Source organism: Callospermophilus lateralis, chromosome 2, assembly GCF_048772815.1.
Source record: "Callospermophilus lateralis isolate mCalLat2 chromosome 2, mCalLat2.hap1, whole genome shotgun sequence".
NCBI classification, from domain to species: domain Eukaryota; kingdom Metazoa; phylum Chordata; class Mammalia; order Rodentia; family Sciuridae; genus Callospermophilus; species Callospermophilus lateralis.
The window spans coordinates 204,198,711-204,217,157 of NC_135306.1; the positions used below are offsets into that span (position 1 = coordinate 204,198,711).

General features: G+C 48.2%; 1 protein-coding gene across 26 annotated transcripts; it reads right to left on the reverse strand.

Moving 5' to 3' along the window:
- Positions 1-1,390: 1,390 nt before the first annotated feature.
- On the reverse strand, positions 1,391-16,617 carry Sf1 (splicing factor 1). Of its 26 annotated transcripts, none has more exons than XM_076847507.2 (14): positions 16,192-16,617; positions 14,225-14,353; positions 10,864-10,939; positions 7,720-7,872; positions 7,442-7,531; positions 6,917-7,100; positions 6,521-6,636; positions 6,313-6,420; positions 4,900-5,080; positions 4,367-4,640; positions 3,976-4,035; positions 3,682-3,861; positions 2,734-2,938; positions 1,391-2,299 (listed from the first exon to the last, which is right to left on the reverse strand). In XM_076847507.2, exons 1-14 carry the CDS (start codon positions 16,220-16,222, stop codon positions 2,170-2,172), a joined length of 1,917 nt encoding a protein of 638 aa, XP_076703622.1. In that variant the 5' UTR covers positions 16,223-16,617; the 3' UTR covers positions 1,391-2,169. The 26 variants fall into 26 exon arrangements, with proteins under 26 accessions (XP_076703622.1, XP_076703621.1, XP_076703617.1 ...); XM_076847506.2 differs by having other exon boundaries at positions 15,847-16,617; XM_076847502.2 differs by lacking the exon at positions 2,734-2,938 and having other exon boundaries at positions 4,367-4,619.
- Between the last annotated feature and the right edge of the window lie 1,830 nt (positions 16,618-18,447).

The following is an 18,447-nucleotide window of genomic DNA, read 5'->3' on the forward strand; positions in this document are numbered from 1 at the left end:
GGGAGCTGGGACGCTCACTGCTGCAGCAGCAGAAACCAGAACAGCCCTGTCACAATAGGAGGGTGGGTCTTTCTTACACCCAAGGTAAGGCAGGTAGGCAAGTGTTTCCCATCTTTCCAAACACTGCCACCGGGCAGGTGCTTGCCGCCACTCAACAGGACCAACAGCTTCCACTCGTGTAGACAGATGCCTTTTTAGCCACTGTTACTCTCCAAAATCTTAAAAGCTGGGGCTGGGGGCTGAGAGGGAGGGAGCACAGGAATACAGCTGGCCCCAGGAGAGAGGTGGAGGAGATAGCTGGGCTGTGGTTAAGTCATTTATTGATTTTTATTTCTAAAACCCACATAGCGCCACTTTGCTGCTTCCAGAGCTTCAAAGAGCTAATTAACCGCCCAATGAGCCCACCAGGGAAACCAAGCCTGTGGAGGAAGCAATGAGGTGAAGCCAAGGTCAAAGAGGGTAGCTGGGTTCCAAGGCCCTGTCCCAACTCCTGTCAATTAAGAGCAAAGGCCCACCCTTTTCTAGTTTAGGGATCAGTTAGGGAGGCCCACCCCACTCGTCTGCTTCCAAGCACTCGTCAATCCCTGCAGCTTGTGGCTAAGCACAGCATCCTGGACAGGCCCAGATGGCCGGCTCTGCTCCAGGGAACAGAAGTAGCCCCAGCTCAAAACTGGAGAGCAGCCCAGTTCTAAGGTGGCTCTTCCCAGGAGTGGCACAGCCAAGCAACAGCAGCAGAGGGTGGCCAAGAGCCTCACTACCTCATGGACTTGTAACACAATTTTTCTGATGCCACAATAGGTACCATGACAGCCCCAGACAAAGAAACAGCCAGCCTAATACCCTCCATGAAGATGTGCTGACAAAGCACAAGGTAGAGCGCTATCTTGCCCCCACCACTCCCCAAGCCTACAGTGTTGGCAGCCATGAGCCACCAGCAGAGAAAGAAAAAAAGCCACTTGGCGGTTTTAATTTTAGCTACTATGCCTGACAGGCAGGATTAGCTGGCTTGACCTTTAGTGCTGATGGCCCCCCAGGCCCAGGGCCTTAGTCAGGTGGCAGCTTGCAGGCACAAGTCACCACTGCAGCTTAGCAAATGTGGGGGTCGAAGTGCCAGGGAAAGGCCTTCAAAAGGACAAACGTGAGAGATATGGGGTAAGCTTGGTTCCCAGTGCATGAACCAGAAACAAGACAGAGACGGAGGGGCCACCCACATGCTCCACTCCCGGAAACTCAGTCTCGCAGAGAGCAGGTGGAAGGCTTCCTTAATTAATGTCCCATGGCTTCACTCCAGAAGGGGGAACAGGGGCCAGATGCTGAACACAAACAAAGTATGGCAACCTTGAGGCCACTGTGGGTGGTGGCAGAGGGTTAAAATAAAGAAACAGACCCAGAAAACCACACTGCTCTTTTATTCAACGGAACACCCCCCTTTAGTGCAGTGTTGAATCAAACACCGAAAAAAAGCCCAGAGAAATTTCTGTAGATAAACCAGTGAAGAGAACGCGCGTTACACATTATTGTCAACATAATCACTCCATGAAGAGGGAAGGGGCGGGGAGAGAAGCAGAACAAAGAACGAGGGGCTCAAACCCCTAGACACTGCAAAACATACAGACATTCGGGACTAAAATAAAAGAGGAAGGCTTCCAGGAAGGAGAGGAACAAATGGATTCTGTGGCAGCTTAGGTGGTCGGGGAGCATGGAAAGGACTCTGGGCTGGCAGGCCAGCCCAAGGTGGCTTCAGCTGTGTCCCTACTGCTGGCAGGAGTGCAGGATGGTTATGAAAAGCCACCCTTGGCAACTTCACAAGTCTCTTTGACAAGGTGGCAGAGATAAACTGCTACTCAAAAACTTAAGACAAATATCTTTAGGGGTGGCTATGGACCCTTGAAACACTTAGAACCAAAGGACCCCCCCCCAGCCTAACATTAATAGTCAAAGCCTGTGCCTAAAACCATTTGCTCCCCTCTCCTTGGCAGGGGGAGGAGGAGGAGGAGGAATGGAGAGAAGGGAAGGATTCTAATTGCAGCAGAAGACCGGGGAGAGCATCTCCTTGGACGGAGTCTGAAGAAAGGAAGAGATAAGGAAATAACAAAGGAAAAAGAAAAAAATTAATAAAAATTTCACGATATGGAGCCAGCGTGTTCCGATTCCGTCCACAAAAATAACTCAGGCTGCTTTGCCGAACCATCCTGTCCACCAGGGGCGCTGCTGAGGCTGTCTGCCTGGAAGGGTCACCAATGGGCGCGGAAAGTCCTCACTCTCATGGCTCGGGCCATCGCCGCTGCGGGGAGGGATCCTGGCGGCCCAGTTTGGGGAGAGGCAAAGGGAGTTGGGTGAGGAGAGAAAGAAGACAAAGAAGACACTCGATGCTACGGGGCGCCAGGAGAGCCCAAGCTGGCGCCCCTACTATATCCTGCCCGTTCCCAAGCGAGTCCTCAGTCGCTTGGCCCAGCCCGGTGCGTGCACACACACACATGCGTGCACACACAATCACATGCGTGCGTCCCAATGTCTGGCTCCATATGGTGAGGTTCGGCGTGTGTTTAAACGAGACCAATTCTCTCTATATATAATATATATTTTCTTAAAAAACGAGTCTAGTTCTGTGGTGGAGGCGGTGGGGGAGCTGGAGGCATCCCGAAGGGTGGCATGCCCGCCACCCCCATGCCCATCATGGTGACAAAGTTAGAAGGGTCCATGGGAGGCGGAGGAGGAGGGGGCGGGGCATACATCATGCCGGCGGAACCAGGTGGCGGAGGCGGCGGAGGGGGAGGGGCCCCGGGCGGCAGAGGCGGCTGGACCCCGGGGGGCAGGGGCACCATAGTGGGGTTGCCTTGCATCTGAGGGGCTCCTGGAGAAGCTGCGGCAGCCGCCTGCTGCTGTTGCCATGGCGGGATGGACCCTGTGCCAGCGCTCGTGGTGGTAGTCGTCGTATCTGGGGTGGTAAAGAAGCCCAAGGTCACACGCGCGGGGGGCACACCGCGGCTCTCTGCGGCTGCTGCCTTGGGATGGGGGGCGAGGGGCGCCTGCTCCTTGCTTGGCATGCGGTACGGTGGTGGGGGGCGGGCGGGCAGGGCTGTCCTGGTGATGGGGAGTGGAGGGGTGGGCAGGACTACCCTGGGGTCAGCCTCAATGTCTCTGGGCTTAACAGGATAAGCCCTTTGTCACCAATGCCCCTGGAGGGGCTGAGGGAAAAGTACCAGACTCAAGAACCGGCTCTGACGTCCCTCCGCCCAGCCGCCGCCACCACCGAACGGCACATTCAACCTCAAGGCCACAGCTGCTCTCTCCCCACTGCCCAGTCCCTTTTCTGCAGTCTCTCAGGCCCAATCACAACCCCGTCCAGAGCAAGCATGCACCTTCCCACTCGGCCCTATGTACAAGACGGGCCAGCCAGCAGTTCACTCAGCTGGCAGAGCCTGGACTTCCGATACCCTGCCTACAACTGCAGGCTCCCCTCTAGATCCCCACAAATCTCTCCCCAGACACAACCACACCAAACATCAGCTTTCCTCCCCAAGACACCCCCAGGGCCAGGCGGCCCCTTCCATTTCTGCCTCCCAAATCCCCCAGCCGAGAGCGAGTCTCTTCCCAAGGTGTGTGAGCTACGAGGTCTTATTGTTCTAAACCCCAACCCTTGTCCCACCCACCCCCACAAGCCCAAAATATTGCACTCACTTTGCTGCCATGGCAAGGGGGTACTGGAAGCCATACTGCTGCTGGGCGGAGGGGGTGGTGGAGGCTGCTGCTGCTGCTGCTGCCATGGGGGAAGAGGACCAGAGGGAGGGGGCGGGGGCTGCCCACTGGGAGGCGGCGGCGGTGGCGGCATCATGCCCATAGGCGGTGGCGGCATCATACCTGCAGGTAGGTCAAAGGAGGGTGAGGCCTCAGGGAAGAAGAGGACCTGGGCCAGAGCCCCTGCTTACTTAACCCAGACCTAGGTGGAGACCCACAGCAAGCAGACAATATTACCTTTTCCTTGATGCAGGCGATAGACCCCAGAGCCCACAGGCGTACTTCCCAGGTACTGATCTTGATGGAAGGAAAGAGCAGGGACTTAGCAGGACATTTGAACCAGCCAGGGAAGACACCCCCCAACATCTTCCTCAGTCACATAGCTTGAACACTACCCTTGAGACAGCAGCTCTGAAGTCTTCATATGGAGGCAGTGCTGGACCTCCCCATGCATAAGGCATTTCTTACTCAGATAGTCTTGCTCCTTCTAGACCCCAAGACTTGGCAAGGCCAGTAGGCCCAGTGCACTAGTAAGCCATTGTGAGAACTGTTTTCAGCTCACAGGGACCCTGACAGAAGCCCGTGCTTACCCCAGAGCCCCAAGGTTTCTGGTCTGACACTTACTTACCCATTGGAGGAGGGCCATGGTGCCCAGGTGGGTGGGGGCCCTGGTTCATCGGTGGTGGCGGTGGCTGCATCCAAGGGGGTGGGGGTCCATTTGGGTTGTGCTGCATGGGATGTCCACCATGCCCACCTGTCAGGCTGGGTAATGGGTGTGGGAAGCTGTGGGGGCCACCTCCAGGCCCACCAGGACCACCTCCATGCATGCCATGATAAGGCCGACTCTCTGAAGGGCCAGAATTCATCCAGGGTGGGCGGCTCTGGGTGGTGGACATGAGAGACTACGTGAGAGCATTTCCGGCCAACGTCCCTGTCTGCTCCCCCTGATGGCAACACTGTTCTTCCAGCTACGCCACAGGACCAGGATAAAAACACAAGAGGCTCCCAAAGTAAGAAGTCCTCCACTGGCCAGACATTCCGGAAGAACAATGTTGCCATCCATGTCCATCACTCAGCTCCACCCAAAGCACTTGGCCATAGCTTCCAGTCTCTGAGGAAGAGACTAGGGGACCAGGCCAAAAGAACCCTCCCAAGGCTCACCGGTGGAGGCGGGTTGTTGGCAGGAGCAGCAGGCCGAGGTGCACTAGCCAAGGGTGTGGTCGCAGGCCCAGAGGTGGAGCCCACAGATGCTGGGACAGGGGCTTCCCCAAGTTCAGCCATCAAGGACAAATATTCTTTATCCATCCGTGCTTTATCCTGAGCTGACTGGGGGTCACCAGGCCTGAAGCGGGGTGGGGGATACAGAGAGCAGGGGAAACTTTGATTCTGAGAAACCTTAATATACAGTTTTAAGATTCAGTCCTCAGGTCACCCTTTCTTTCTAACCTCTTACTTGGCATATAGTGTAAACAATCCTACCAGCTCCTTGGTTCAGGGCCATTTCCTCATCTAGAGCACCAGTGTCTGCCACAGCAGAAGCCCTGGGCCAAGAGAACTGGTGAGGAAGCACCAGGCCCGATAGTCACAAGAACACAGGTTCACACTCTCCAGTTTCATCAAATCCTACTTGCCCATTATGAAAGAAAGTAAGTTTCTCCAAGACTGGGCAACTGCCAGAAAGAACCTTAACAAAGCCTTAGAATCCCCAAGTTGTTTTTTTGTTTTTTTTTGTGTTTTTTTTTGGGGGGGTACCAGGGATTGAACTCCAGAGCACCACCACTGAGCCACATTCTCCATCCCTATTTTGTATTTTATTAGAGACAGGTTCTTACCAAGTTGCTTAGTGCCTCACTAAATTGCTGAGGCTGGCTTTGAACTCTTGATCCTCCTACCGCTGGGATTACAGGTGTGCACCAGCGTGCCTGGCCCCCAAATTTTGAAAAATATTTTTTAGTTGTACATGGACACAATACCTTTATTTTTTTGTGGTGCTGAGTGAAAATCAAACCCAGTGCCTCACACATGCTAGGCAAGTGCCCTACCACTGAGCTACAACTTCAGTCCTATTTTCTTTGAAATTCTTAGAAAGGATCTCAGTTAAGTTGCTTGGACCCTTGAACTTGGGATCCTCTGCCTCAGCCTCCTGCCAGCTTTGAACAAATCTTTAAGCAGCAAAGGCAGTGAACTATTATTGAGCCTCAGTGAAAACATTATAGTAACCAATCTGGGTCTGTGGCACACACCTATAATCCTGGTTACTTGCAAGAGGACGCCATGTTTGAGGCCAGCCTCAGCAACTCAGCAAGACCCTCTCAAAATAAAAAAAGGACGGGGGATATAGTTCAGAGATAAAAGTTCCCCTGAGGTTCAATCCCTAGTACTAAATAAATAATCAGAATAGAAACCTTTTGGTTTTCTTGGACACAAGACAAACAATAAAACAGAATTGTTCTGTAAGATTGTTTCTAATCCTTCTCAGTTTTATCAATCACACCATCACCCAACCATGTGCTAAAGAGACTATCTTGTATGTCGCTGGTTACCAGAAAACCCACAGAACAGCTAGTTCCTCACCTTTGAAACTTGCAATCTGAAGCAATGTGGCCAGCTCCTCCACACTTGGTACACACTGTAGTATTGGTAATACTGCGGGTCTCTGAGCTCTGCCAAGGTCTTAAGATTCTGTTGAGAAGAGAAAATCAACTCAAAGGCTGTGAACACCCTCTCCACTTACAAGACAGCTGCTTCAGGTCTCTGCACACTCCTCTCAACTGATCACTACCTGTTATCATCTTCCCGAAGGGTACCATTCAAGCGAGCCAATTCTCGAAGCTGCATCTTCCGTAGATCATTCTGGTCCTCTGGGGTCTCAATACCTTGCTTCAGGATGTTTCTGATCTAGTGAAGACACAACGAGAAGTTAGTCATGCATAACTGTAATCCCAATGACTCAGGAGGCTGAGATCAGTCCCTGCAACTTAGTGAGGCCCTAAGCAACTTAGTGAGATCCTATCGCAAAGTAAAAAGGGTTGGGGACTTAGCTCAGTGGAAAAGTGCCCCTGGATTCAAACCCCAGTACAAAAAAAAAAAGAGTAGCAGCTAGCTGCCTACATGCTACATGCCTGGGCCACCACCCAGATTTCTATTAAGAGGTTTCCTTTCTTGGCTCATCACTCACCTGTTCTACTGCCTTTTTAACATTCTCCATTGTATTGGCAGTGACTAGGGCATGAAGTGGCTCATCTTCCCCTGGCAACATCTGGCCATCTTTGCGCCCAACCTTCCCTTCTTTCACAGACCCTTTCCCCCGGATCATGATCTTGGCGTTGCATTCCTTCTCAATATTCTTCAGGGTGTTCCCTCTAGAGGCAGAAAGGATTTAGTTAATACTCTATACTCAAGTTCACACTCGACAGAGGCTGGGCTGGGTGCAAACTGATGGAAAATTACAACTATAGAGAATCAAATTTTCCCACTGAAAACTCTGTGCCCTTTAAGGTAAAGCTAGTCACAGCGAATCTGAGGATTTTCTTTCTCTGAAGTAAAAAGAGAATATTGACAAGAGTTCTCACAGAATGGCCTAGTTCAGCCAAAGTCAATGCCTTACTAAAACAAAGCCAATGAATGGCACCCCAATTAGGCACAAGGAGACACATCTAGGCTCTAAGGAATTCTATACCCCAATAAGCTACTAATTACTCACCTGGGCCCAATTAGTAGCCCAACAAAGTTGATTTCTGGATACTCATCTTGAGGGATCATTACTTTATCACTCACACGTGTTGCTGGAGGTCTAAAGAAGAAAGACAGTCACCAACTCTGCACATTTCCAGATGAGATCACCTAGTTTTTCTAAAACTAAACACCAGTATTATTTATGGGTTATCTTGAACAAGTGGTGAGTAGTACCAAAACTGCCCCAGCAGGTCACATTTGACAGACATGTGACCTTGTCCCAAGGGACCTAGTCCCTCTGCTTACTTATAATCAGCAGGTGGCTTGAAATCAGGGTTGAGGGCAACCATCTCTGTGATGAGGTTGTGCCGCTCCTCTTCCAGCTTTTTGCGGGTACGGAACTCTCTGGTGTTAAGTCGCTTCCCCTCACTATTGTAGATGGGCTCAGGGGAAGGGGACCTGTGGGAAACAGACCCCCGTTACTGCTCTGTCCCTACTTCCCTCAGTCCCACATGGACTATAACAGTCTTCCCCAGCCCCTCTGCCTCTCAGACCCTAACACTCTTCGGAGGAACCGACCATAACGTGTGCTATTTGAGATCGTGTGGAATGGGGAAATGGAAACTGGCTTAGTATTTTGGGGACTGGGGTGTGTGTGAGAAAGGAAAAAAAAAGGTTTTGTTTCTAAAAGTTGATGTGAGGGGGAGTCTGTCCTTTGGGGGAAATCTCTGGACTGTAAGTGGCAAGGACAGTTTCATCCACAGGAGTCTCCTTGCCAAATATGATTTTTCTTTCATTTGGGAAAAAAAATGCAATATCCCAACTTGGTTAACCACAGAAACCCGAGTTTAGGTGAAACATTCTCTCTTGGAGAGCTCATGCCTATCAGGAAGAGCATTTGTACCCCTGACACATAGTGAACACGAGCTCTTTCACCCAAAGCAGCTGGGACTCAAGCTATTGCAGCTACTTGGTCCCCACAATGGAGAGAGATGGTTCAAGGCTTCGTCTCTGCTTTTCCTTCAATGGCCTGGCTGGCTGTGTCCAAGGCCCAGGAGACAACCTGTTTCTGGCTGTTCGAGGTGGGGAGTCTGGATGGAGAAAACCGTTAAAGTGCTAAAGCAGCTTCTGCTAGAGCTGCAAATGCAGATTTGGTCAAATACTTGTCTAGGGTCTGAACCTGCCAACAGCAAGGGGGAAACCTATGATTCTCCGCCAGAGTTTACAAGTCCAGAAAGCAGATTATTCTCTCTCATTTTTTAAGGAGTAAAATGCTGATGCTACAAGCAAAAAAATAGTAATGATAAAATGGTCAGTTTACCACAGCTGGATTTTGCGGTAATAAAAAAAAGAGAAGTTACACTCCTAGAATTCTGAGTTAAGATTACAAAAAGGACCATAGCTTGATATTCTGTATGAAAATTTAGTAGCAGCTGCAAGAAGGGAAAGACCATGTGGATCAGGTTATTAAAAAAACATCCTGAAAGTAGTTCAGACTCCTACACCCTTGGTTTAGTTGAGAGAACCTTGCCTAGATGGAGAGCAAGGACTGAACTCGGCTGCTCCCACTGTCTTCAGCCTAAAGGTAACCATGTCATACCACGTCACACACACGATGGAATAAAAGGTCAGGTTTGTTCATGACTAATGACGGCTAAATGACACCTCCGTTTCTAGCATTTGTATAAACTGTTAGCACAATCCAGTGAAAGTGAACACAGGCAAACATACCCCAGCTCATTAGACTATCATCTTACACATTAAGGTCTACAAGAGATTTTAAAACACCTTTAACTGTGCAAGTTAAATAACATCAAAATAGCATATGAAGTGGCTTAATTTTGATATACCTTCTTAAGAAATAATCTTATTAAAGTAAGAAACTCATGCATTTCCTTCCAACCTGGGCTCAAAAGCAAAACCAATCAGGCATTAGGGCCTCTTTCAAAACTAAGTGCAAGGGAAGAAAAATCCTGCTCTGGTTTTATTTCTAACATGTTTGACATTTCTATGCCCACCCCACAGCTGTCTAGAATTGAGCACTTCTGGCTAATCACCAGAACAAGTTGTACCAGTCCCAAACTGGCCATTTAAAGGCCTCACAGTTTAACCTCTTCCCAAATTGTGAAAGGCAAAAGCTAATAATCTAGAGGTTAGGCTGGCTGGACTTCTTCACCTGAATAGGCATCGGGCACATCTACTAAATTCTAATCCCAGTTCTCCAGGAAGCAAAGAGGTTTGTTAAAAACTCAATCCTTTAGAGGAATTGCCTGTAACCTGTAGACATTATTAAAGGGGAAAAGGCCAAAAAGACAACTAAACAGTTGTGGTCTATAACCTACAATGGAAATCTTAAAAAGAAAAAAAAAATCTTCAAAAAGAAATATAACATAACACAATCTTCCAACCAAAATCTACAGGTAAAAATATAACGGATTTATTAAGTAAAATTAAAGAGTCAACATGGAGAAATAACGAAGCTGTTTCCTGGCAAAAGGCAGCAGAAAGATGCACGTGAGTGACTTGTAAAGCCATTCTATCATCTTCCTGACTGAATGAGCCAGACTGGGTAACAAAAACCAAAAACACTACTTTTTAAAGCAAAGTCTTTTTAAGTATGCTGCATGCACTAAGAAGTATTTCAGTGAGAGGAAGGTTTACTATCTTATTAAGTGATCAGATGTTAGCTGTTCAAAGATCAGCCAATACAATTTCAGTTTAAAAAGTCCATCTCCTTCACATAAACTTTACTTTATTTAGAGGTGAGAGAAAATTATAAACTGAAAATGACATGACCACAGCTGTTTGAGGCCCACATTCCCTTAAAAAAAAAAAAAAAAAGTAATTTAGGATTGGTTGCTTGCCTTCCCAAAACAGGTGAGGTAAGAATATACTGGCCCCTCCCCAAACCCCCAGGCAATGGCCAAGGCTGAAAATTAATTGGCAGTGAAGGAAGTTGGTTAGAAATCTCACCTACTTTTAAAACCACCTCAAAACCTTAAGCAGAAATAGTGTATCAATGAGCTGGTCTAATTTTCTGCCACGCTTAATTCAGTGATGCTCAAAAATACTCTTAACCCCTGCATCATGTACCTGTGAGAAAAACTACACCCTGGGCTTGCAGCCAAAGCAGGCACTGAAAAGGCAGGTTAATGGCCACCTCTCACTGTCCCTCAGGGTGGGTAAATCAGGTTAAATCTACATGTTTACCAATTGGAAACCAATTGTCCATTTTTATGTAACTTTTTATTCTTTTTTAGTTAAAATTCCAATTTTCTAACTGTTGACTGACCACATACATTTACTAATTAAACCCTAGTCCCCAGAATGGTCAGACCACCAGTCTCTTTAACTAGGATTTTATCGAACTGACACAATGTTGCCACCAGTAAAATGTATTGAGAAAAAGGTAAAAGCGTTACTGTCAGCTGGTTAAAACTGTTTCCCAACCTGTCCTCAGGGTTAGGGGGGATGCCCAGGTCTCCTGTGCGCAGTTTACGAGTCAGGTCTTCTATCTGCAGTTGCACTGGAAGAAACCAGGTTAGGAAAGAAAAAAAAGGATGGAAAAAAGACAATGTTACCAAAAAACATCTCAAATCTCAACAACAAGCATGAAGAACTCGGAGACTTTGAAAGGGACGATTGATTGATCAGTGAACACATTGAGGCAAAAACCCCCAACCACCTATTGGCAGAAATCCACTTACATCTATAGGTTATTTTTTCACTTCAAAATGGTTATCACTTAAGGAAGCAAACCGTTTGTTGGAAGAGGGGTTAGCAATAAAGACTGTTCACTAAGGCTAACATCAAAGCAATTATCAGGAGGTGTTCACTTTTCCCTCCCCACCAACACTTGCTTATTACAACTGGCACCCCAAACCAACACCCATTGTGTGATATCACCGGTACCTGGTTCCCATCAAATTACTTGAGGGCAAGACTTGCGAAGTTAATTTTTCTTTGTGAAATATTAAACATAGCCCAAAGTGAGACCCAATTAACATGGGACAAAGAAAAATACCAGTTGAGCAAATATCATTTCAATTAAGACCAGGTTTTAAACTTCTGAACAAGCAATACATTCAATAACCAATTTGACATCTTATAACAATTTATACATACACTTTCTATATATCCAGACCTACTAGTAAAGGTCTCCCATACCTGTGGTTTTTATGCAAACATTAAATGGAAAACCATGTTTTATCTTCATACACCAATAGGCATAAGGTGCTAGGAGTTTATTTTCAGACCTGCTATTGATGTGGAGAGTAGGTATGTAGAAGATGCAAAGTGTGGATCAAGGAGAATATACGTGGCCCTCAGGCCTTGACCTGAGGCTGTACCCAAAAGAGAGATGAGGGTTTCACAAAAGTTGCCAGAGAATCCAGGGAAATGTTACACAGCTGATTTCCCAAAATAATAGGAACTGCAGAGCCAGAGTACTTTCTTCAACGAACTAATCAACCACCTATTTCTTACCTTTGCAGCATCTCAGAGTTCTTAGTAGGCACCTCTATCAAGGGCAAGGCTAACTGGGTTGGATTAGAGTTGAGTTGGCTCCTAGATATATTAATGTACATCTAATCCCAGATACCTTCTAATTTGAAGTACATCACACGGGGATATATACCACACCCTCACACTGAACTTCTCAAGAAATGAAAATCCATTAATACAAAAGACAATATTAGGGGCACCCTGGACAAGACACTGTGTACTGTGAGAGACAGAAGGCGAGTAAGACATGGCTCTGCAAGTTCCTTTATCCAGACACTTTTGACTTCATAGTCAATGATGTGGCAGTCCTCTCAGGTGGATTGTGGGGGTGTAGGTTCTGAGCTGAATAAATAGTTGATACTGAAATTATAAAAAGTGTTGCTATCTTCCTGGGATCAGAGGCCTGTACCAATCTCTGCTTGGATTCTATCTACTCTTTGATGATGGCTAGAAACAGCCCTTAGGGCTCAGTGCATTAATGAGGCCAACAGGGAGAGGAAATCAAGTTGTAAAGAATGAGTCTGTTGTCCCCATTTTCAGATCTGCTTGTATTTTTGTGCTATGACTCCACTAGAGGCATTCCACAAGGTTGTGAAGTCCCACACTAGTCTAATGAGACACAAGTGAGTAGGCTGGAGTAGATAGGAAGAGTGGGGAAAGTCTTAGTAGTACTGTGAAAAAGGAGATAGAACGCCTGTAATCCCAACAACTAGTGAGGACATGCAGGAAGATCAAGGCCAGGATCAAGTTCTAGGCAGATGATATCCTGTCTCAAAATTTAAAAAGGGCCTGGAGGTGTAACTCAATGGTAAAGGTCCCCTGGGTTAAACCCTCAAATCGTACAGAATTCTAATACCTCAAAATTCCCAACAATTACTGGATACAGTGGCATACACCTAAGACTCCAACAACTCAAGAGGCTGAGGCAGGAAGATTTTAAATTCAAAGCCAGTCTCTCCAACTTAGTGAGACCCCATCTCAAAATAAAGTTAAAGAAGACAGGCACAGTGGTATACACCTCTAATCCAAGCAACTCAGGAGGCTGAGGCAGGAGGACTACAGATTCAAGAACAGCCTCAGCAATTTAATTAAAGTAACTCAGTGAGACCCTGTCTCTAAATAAAATATAAAAAAGGGCTGGGAATGTGGCTCAAAGGTTAAGCACCCCTGGGTTCAACCCTCAGTACCCAAAATAACTAATTCAAAAAAAATAAAGTTAAAGAAAAGGCTTGGCGTGTAATTCAGAAACAGAAAATGCTCTTGAGTGTCCAATCCCTAGTACCAGAAACAAAGCACCTCCCCCGCCCCATAATATAAAAACCACAAAATTAAAACTGTCTCCAAAATTAAGCCATGGGGCCTTGAAGCTTTTATGGGAAGGCGACAGCCTCATAAAGCCTAAGAAGTCTTTGCCCTAATTTCCTCCCAAGGGGGTGAGCGGGCAAAGGGAGAGATGTTTACTTGATTAGTAGGATATGTTATCAAGCATACTTTCTGAGACAGTTGGACAAGTATATAAAGATTGCATTAGACCTTGTATTATTTTCTTAAAGTAATTTTGAGGTTAGTTTCAATCCCACTGTGGATAGTCGTGAAATATCAAGGGGAAAGCTACCACTTTTTACTGTGTATCAAGCAATATCCCTTTCCCAGCAGAGTTATTTAGAAGTAAATACAAGAGCCTTTCTTAAGACAGCTCTCCAGAGGCCAAACCAGAAGATGCTGAAGGGAAGGTTAAATTCAAGAAAATGGTAAAAAGGGGTGAACTGTAAACACACTGTCAAGGAACACTGTTCAAACTGAGTTTTTGTTTTTGTTTTTTTTCCTTTCAGAAAGAACCTATAAAAAGTAAAACCACATTTTAGGGAAAGGGAGAAATATGAAATTATGGTGAAAGGCCATGCTGTGAAAAAGGTACTTGGTTTACAATACCTGCAGTGTTCTCCACTGGGGCCTGTCCAGAGAGGCAGACAAGACACTCACCTCACCAACTGGTAATGAACAGCAGCTGAAAAAGGTGGGCTGCTGGAATGGGGACTATTCTCATTCCTAAATGGGGCCCTGGACCCTTCCTGGCACTCGTGGAGAACACTGCTGTTATGAACAGACCAAAACAAGGAACTACAAATGCAACACTTGCTGAGCAAAACCTGACATTATACCAATGACACGAGAATACATCTGACCATATCTTGTCTCTGTAACAATAATAATAAAAAAAAAAAAAAACTATAGGACTTTCGACAGATACAGCACTCAGAATAAATAATCATCTAAAAATACACTTGGATACAGAACGTGTATTTACCTATGTAAGCTCTTTCTTGTTCCCGAGTAAGTCCAGGGGGAATAACAGTAGGCATTCCTGGAATCACTGTCTTCTGTTCCATTGTATCTTGATTCCATCTGCTCCGTTTCCGCTTCTTACTTGGGAAGTCTAAAGGCAGACAAAGACCATCAGGTGCAAATATAAGCCTGCACAGTATTACCAACAGGCAATTCAGGTTTCTTAGGATATATATACAGAATGTCAGCACTCTGAAACTGAGAACTCCACTTAAGATTTAAATGGCAAAGAATGGAAAGACAAATTTCAAAGGTCAGAGATGAAAACACGGCCACTACAAGGGTACTTGGTTCTGGGTCAGGAAAGTTGACATTTCACATTTCAAAGTTTTTTTCTAGAAGGACTGGGGTTGTGACTCAGTGGTAGAGCCCTTGCCTAGCTTGTGTGAGGCACAGGGTTTGATTCTCAGCACAGCATGTAAATAAGTGAAAAGATCCATCAACAACTAAAAAATATATATATATATACACATTTTTTTTTTTTGTCTAGAAGAACACTGTAAAGCATGTGAACAACTTTTTTTCCAGGGATGGGTATGGAACCCAAGTTCCATATAAAGTATTATAAACACATACACTATTACTTACAAATGACTGATGGTCCAGCAGAGACAAGACTGAAGAATCAGTCTATAAAGCAGTACTGAGAACTGCTGGCTCTTCCCAATTCTACCTTCCCCTGTCCCAGTCACCTTTCTAAAGAGATCAGGGGGCTGGGGATATAGCTCAGTTGGTAGAGTGCTTGCCCCATATGCACAAGGGCCCTGGATTCAATCTCTAGCACCACAAAAAAAAGGAATCAGCCTCTAAAGAGATCAGAGCACAACCAAACCAAATTACTAAATGATTTTTTCACCAGGAAAAAGGTGCAGCCCAGACTAGCATTCAATTTCCCTTATCAGTTGGGCCGACAGAATCAGAACTCTTAAATGACATACCAAATTCAACAAGACACAAATTCTCATTCCCCGATACATGCCATTTCCCTACACGTAGCACGTCGTACGTATACTTCCAAAGGGTACAAGCCCAGAGAGAAAGCCTTTTTAAAACTAAGTGGGAAACTGATCACAGTGAGAAATCTTAGGGTAAATAAAGGAAAATCAAATGCCAAAAAAGATCGGACCCAATCACCACCTGAAGCCTTCCAACCTCTTCCACATTAATGGAAACACAGTTTATTGTAAAAAATAGAGATTCTTGCTATTTGTTTCCCTTTCAGATTTCTCTAAGACCAGAATGGGAGCTGCTCCTCGTCGTCAGTGAACCCCTCCCCGGCCTTCACCCTTACACCCTGCACCTGCGTGGACCCCAGGTCCTTTGGTTTGGGCGGCCCAAGGCCGCAGCCACGCTGCGCCTGCGCACCTTCCGCCCTTCCTCCCCCGCCCTCCACAGCGCGCAAGCGCGCTCGAGGCCCCGTGAACCAGGCCGCGCGCACCCTGGGGCGCCTCCGCCTGGGCCTCCCCGTGCGCGCGCGCGCGCGCCCCTGCCGCGTGCAGCCGCCGTCGCCGCCGCAGCGTGCCCCTCCGCCGGCCGGGCCGGGCCGGTCCGCGCGACGCCTCTCGCGCTGTCGGCCCGACTCACCTCCTCCGCCACCGGCCGGGCCCGGCTGCTGGTCCTGACGCGGCGGCTGCGGCGGCGACACGCGCTGGTAGAGCGACGGCGCGGGGGGCGGCTGCGGCGGCGGGTACGAGGCGCCAGGGGACGGCGGCGGCGGCGGCGGCTGCTGGGAAGGCGGGGGGGGCGGCGGCGGCGGCGGTGGCGGTGGTAGCGCCGCGAAGGGGAAGGCCGCGGTCAGGGCTCCCATCGAGCCTGGGGGCGGCGGCGGCCCGGGCGCCAGCAGCCCCGCCCCAGGCGCGGGCGGAGGCCCCGGATCGAAGCCCCCTTTGGGCCCGGGAAGCGGGGGGAGGCCGGCGGGCCCCAGCTTACCCAGCGGCGTGGCGTTCGCTCCGGTCGCCATGGCGCCCCCGGGGACCGGCACCGGCGGCGGCTCTTCCTCGGTGGCGGCTTCTCCTTCGCGAACCTTCCGGGGGGGAGGGGACCAGACTACGCTGCCGAGGAGCGCGCGGAGCCCGTCCTCTCACGCGGCGGGCGACGGCGGCGCGAGACGCACAAAGAGGGAGGAGAGAGGGTGCCGCGGGGGCGGGTTGGGGGCGACGGGGCCGCGGCCTGGATTGGGCCGGGCAGAGGCAAGGGGTCGAAGCCGGCGGCCTCCGATTGGCGGAGCGCTAGTCCTTCTTGATGCGCGCTGCGATTGGCCAAACCGTTAGGCCAGGCGAGGAAATGGCGGCGGACCCCGGTGGGCTGGGAGGTGTCGCAGCGCGCACTTCCATTTGTTACTGCGCGGACTGAGCTCGCAGGCCAGGAAAGAGGGGATAGGATGGGGCAAACTCTATGACGTAGGGTCAGAGAACTCCCTCATTGGCTGCAGATGATGGAGTCAATCAATCGCGTTTGCCTCGTAATGTCGTGTGATTGGCTGACTCTACTTCGAGCCTCTCTCCACTCTCCTCCCCCAGGGAGCAGTTGCGCCGGGATTAGACGAGAAGTCGTGGCGGAAAAGCCCGGGTCAGAACGAGAGTTGCGGCGGGGGAGGGGTGGGGCAGACAGTGCGCACGCGTACATCAGGGCAAAGCGGCCTCTCCGCTTCTCGCTCCACTGGAGACCCTTGGATCTGGAGCGGAAGCTTTAAGTGACGTCAGTCCTTGTTCCTGTGGTAACCGGGAATAGTGGGGCCCGAGCGGAGGAGGGGCAGGCTCGTAGGCAAACCGGATCTGTTGACGCCGCAGGTGGAAGGGACTTCCTGTTTTCTATGAAAAAAACTAAAAGGGCTATAAAATAGGGTATCCTTGTGGAAGGATTCAAAACAATATCAGAGCCGGGCGTGGTGTTGGCGCACTTCTGCAATCCTAACTACTTGGGAGGCTTTGGCAGAAGGATCACATATTCCAAGGCCAATCTCAGCCACTTAGGGAGACCCTGTCTCCAAACTAAAAGGGCTGGGAATGCAGCACAGTGGTAAATCGCCCCTGGGTTCAATCCCTAGTACCAAGAAAGTAAGTAAAGGTGGGGTAGGGTGGAGGGACTACAAGGACAGGAAAAAGATATTCGGTTTTTTTACATTATTTTTCAGTTGTAGTTGAATACAATACCTTTATTCTATTTATTATTTTTACGTGGTGCTGAGGATCGAACCCAGGGCCTCGCACGTGCTAGGCGAGCACTCTATCGCTGAGCCACAATCCCAGCCCCAGGAAAAAGATATTCTTGATAAGCAAAAAATTAAAATTGTATGCAAAAGTCACGGGGGGGGGGGCGATTACCACATTTTACAGATAAAAGCCAATATTGGGAAGGACATGGTGGTAAATGCTTGTAATCCCCACCACTAGAGAGACTGAGGCAGGAAAATTGCAAATTTGAGGCCAGCTTGAGCAGTTTAGCAAGACCTTGTCTCAAAATGGAGATGTAACTCAGTAGTACAGTGCTTGCCTAGTTCACAGAAGAGTCTTGGTTTCATTCCCAGCACCACATAATAATAAATTTAAAGGGAAGTGGGCTTGGGATGTAGCTCTGTGGTAGAACTCATGCCAAACAAGAGTGAGACACTAGATTCATGACCAGCAAAGCAAAAAAAAAAAAAAAAGGAAAGGAAATGTGATCTCTTTTGAGAGCTGGGCACCAGGACAAGCACCTATTTTTCCAGCACTTGGGAGGTTGAGGCAGGTGGAGTCCAGGAGTTGGAGACTAGCCTGGGTAAATAGATCAAATAGACCGTGTCTCAAAAAAAAAAAAGAAAAAAGAAAAAAACCACTTTCCAAAATACTTTCAAACGGTACAAAACCTTTCAATTCAGCATTGAACTGCTGGCAACCTGCCCTCAAAAATAAGACAAGTGATTATAAAATGTGTTCAAAGTCCTCTACATTTACTACATCATTGTAATGGTCAAAATTTGAAACAGTGGGTTTCCCTCAATATTCATAAATTGGACTCTTAGGCAGCCTTGAAAAGCTGTTTATCAATACCAGTAGACTAAGGGATTTCTGTGATATATTACTATGGAGCAAAAGAAGTACATATCACATAATCTTGTCTTTTCAAAACAAAAAGCCTATATGTGGGGGCTGGGGATATGTTAGTGTTACCTCGCCTGCACAAAGCCCTGGGTTCAATCCCTAGCAC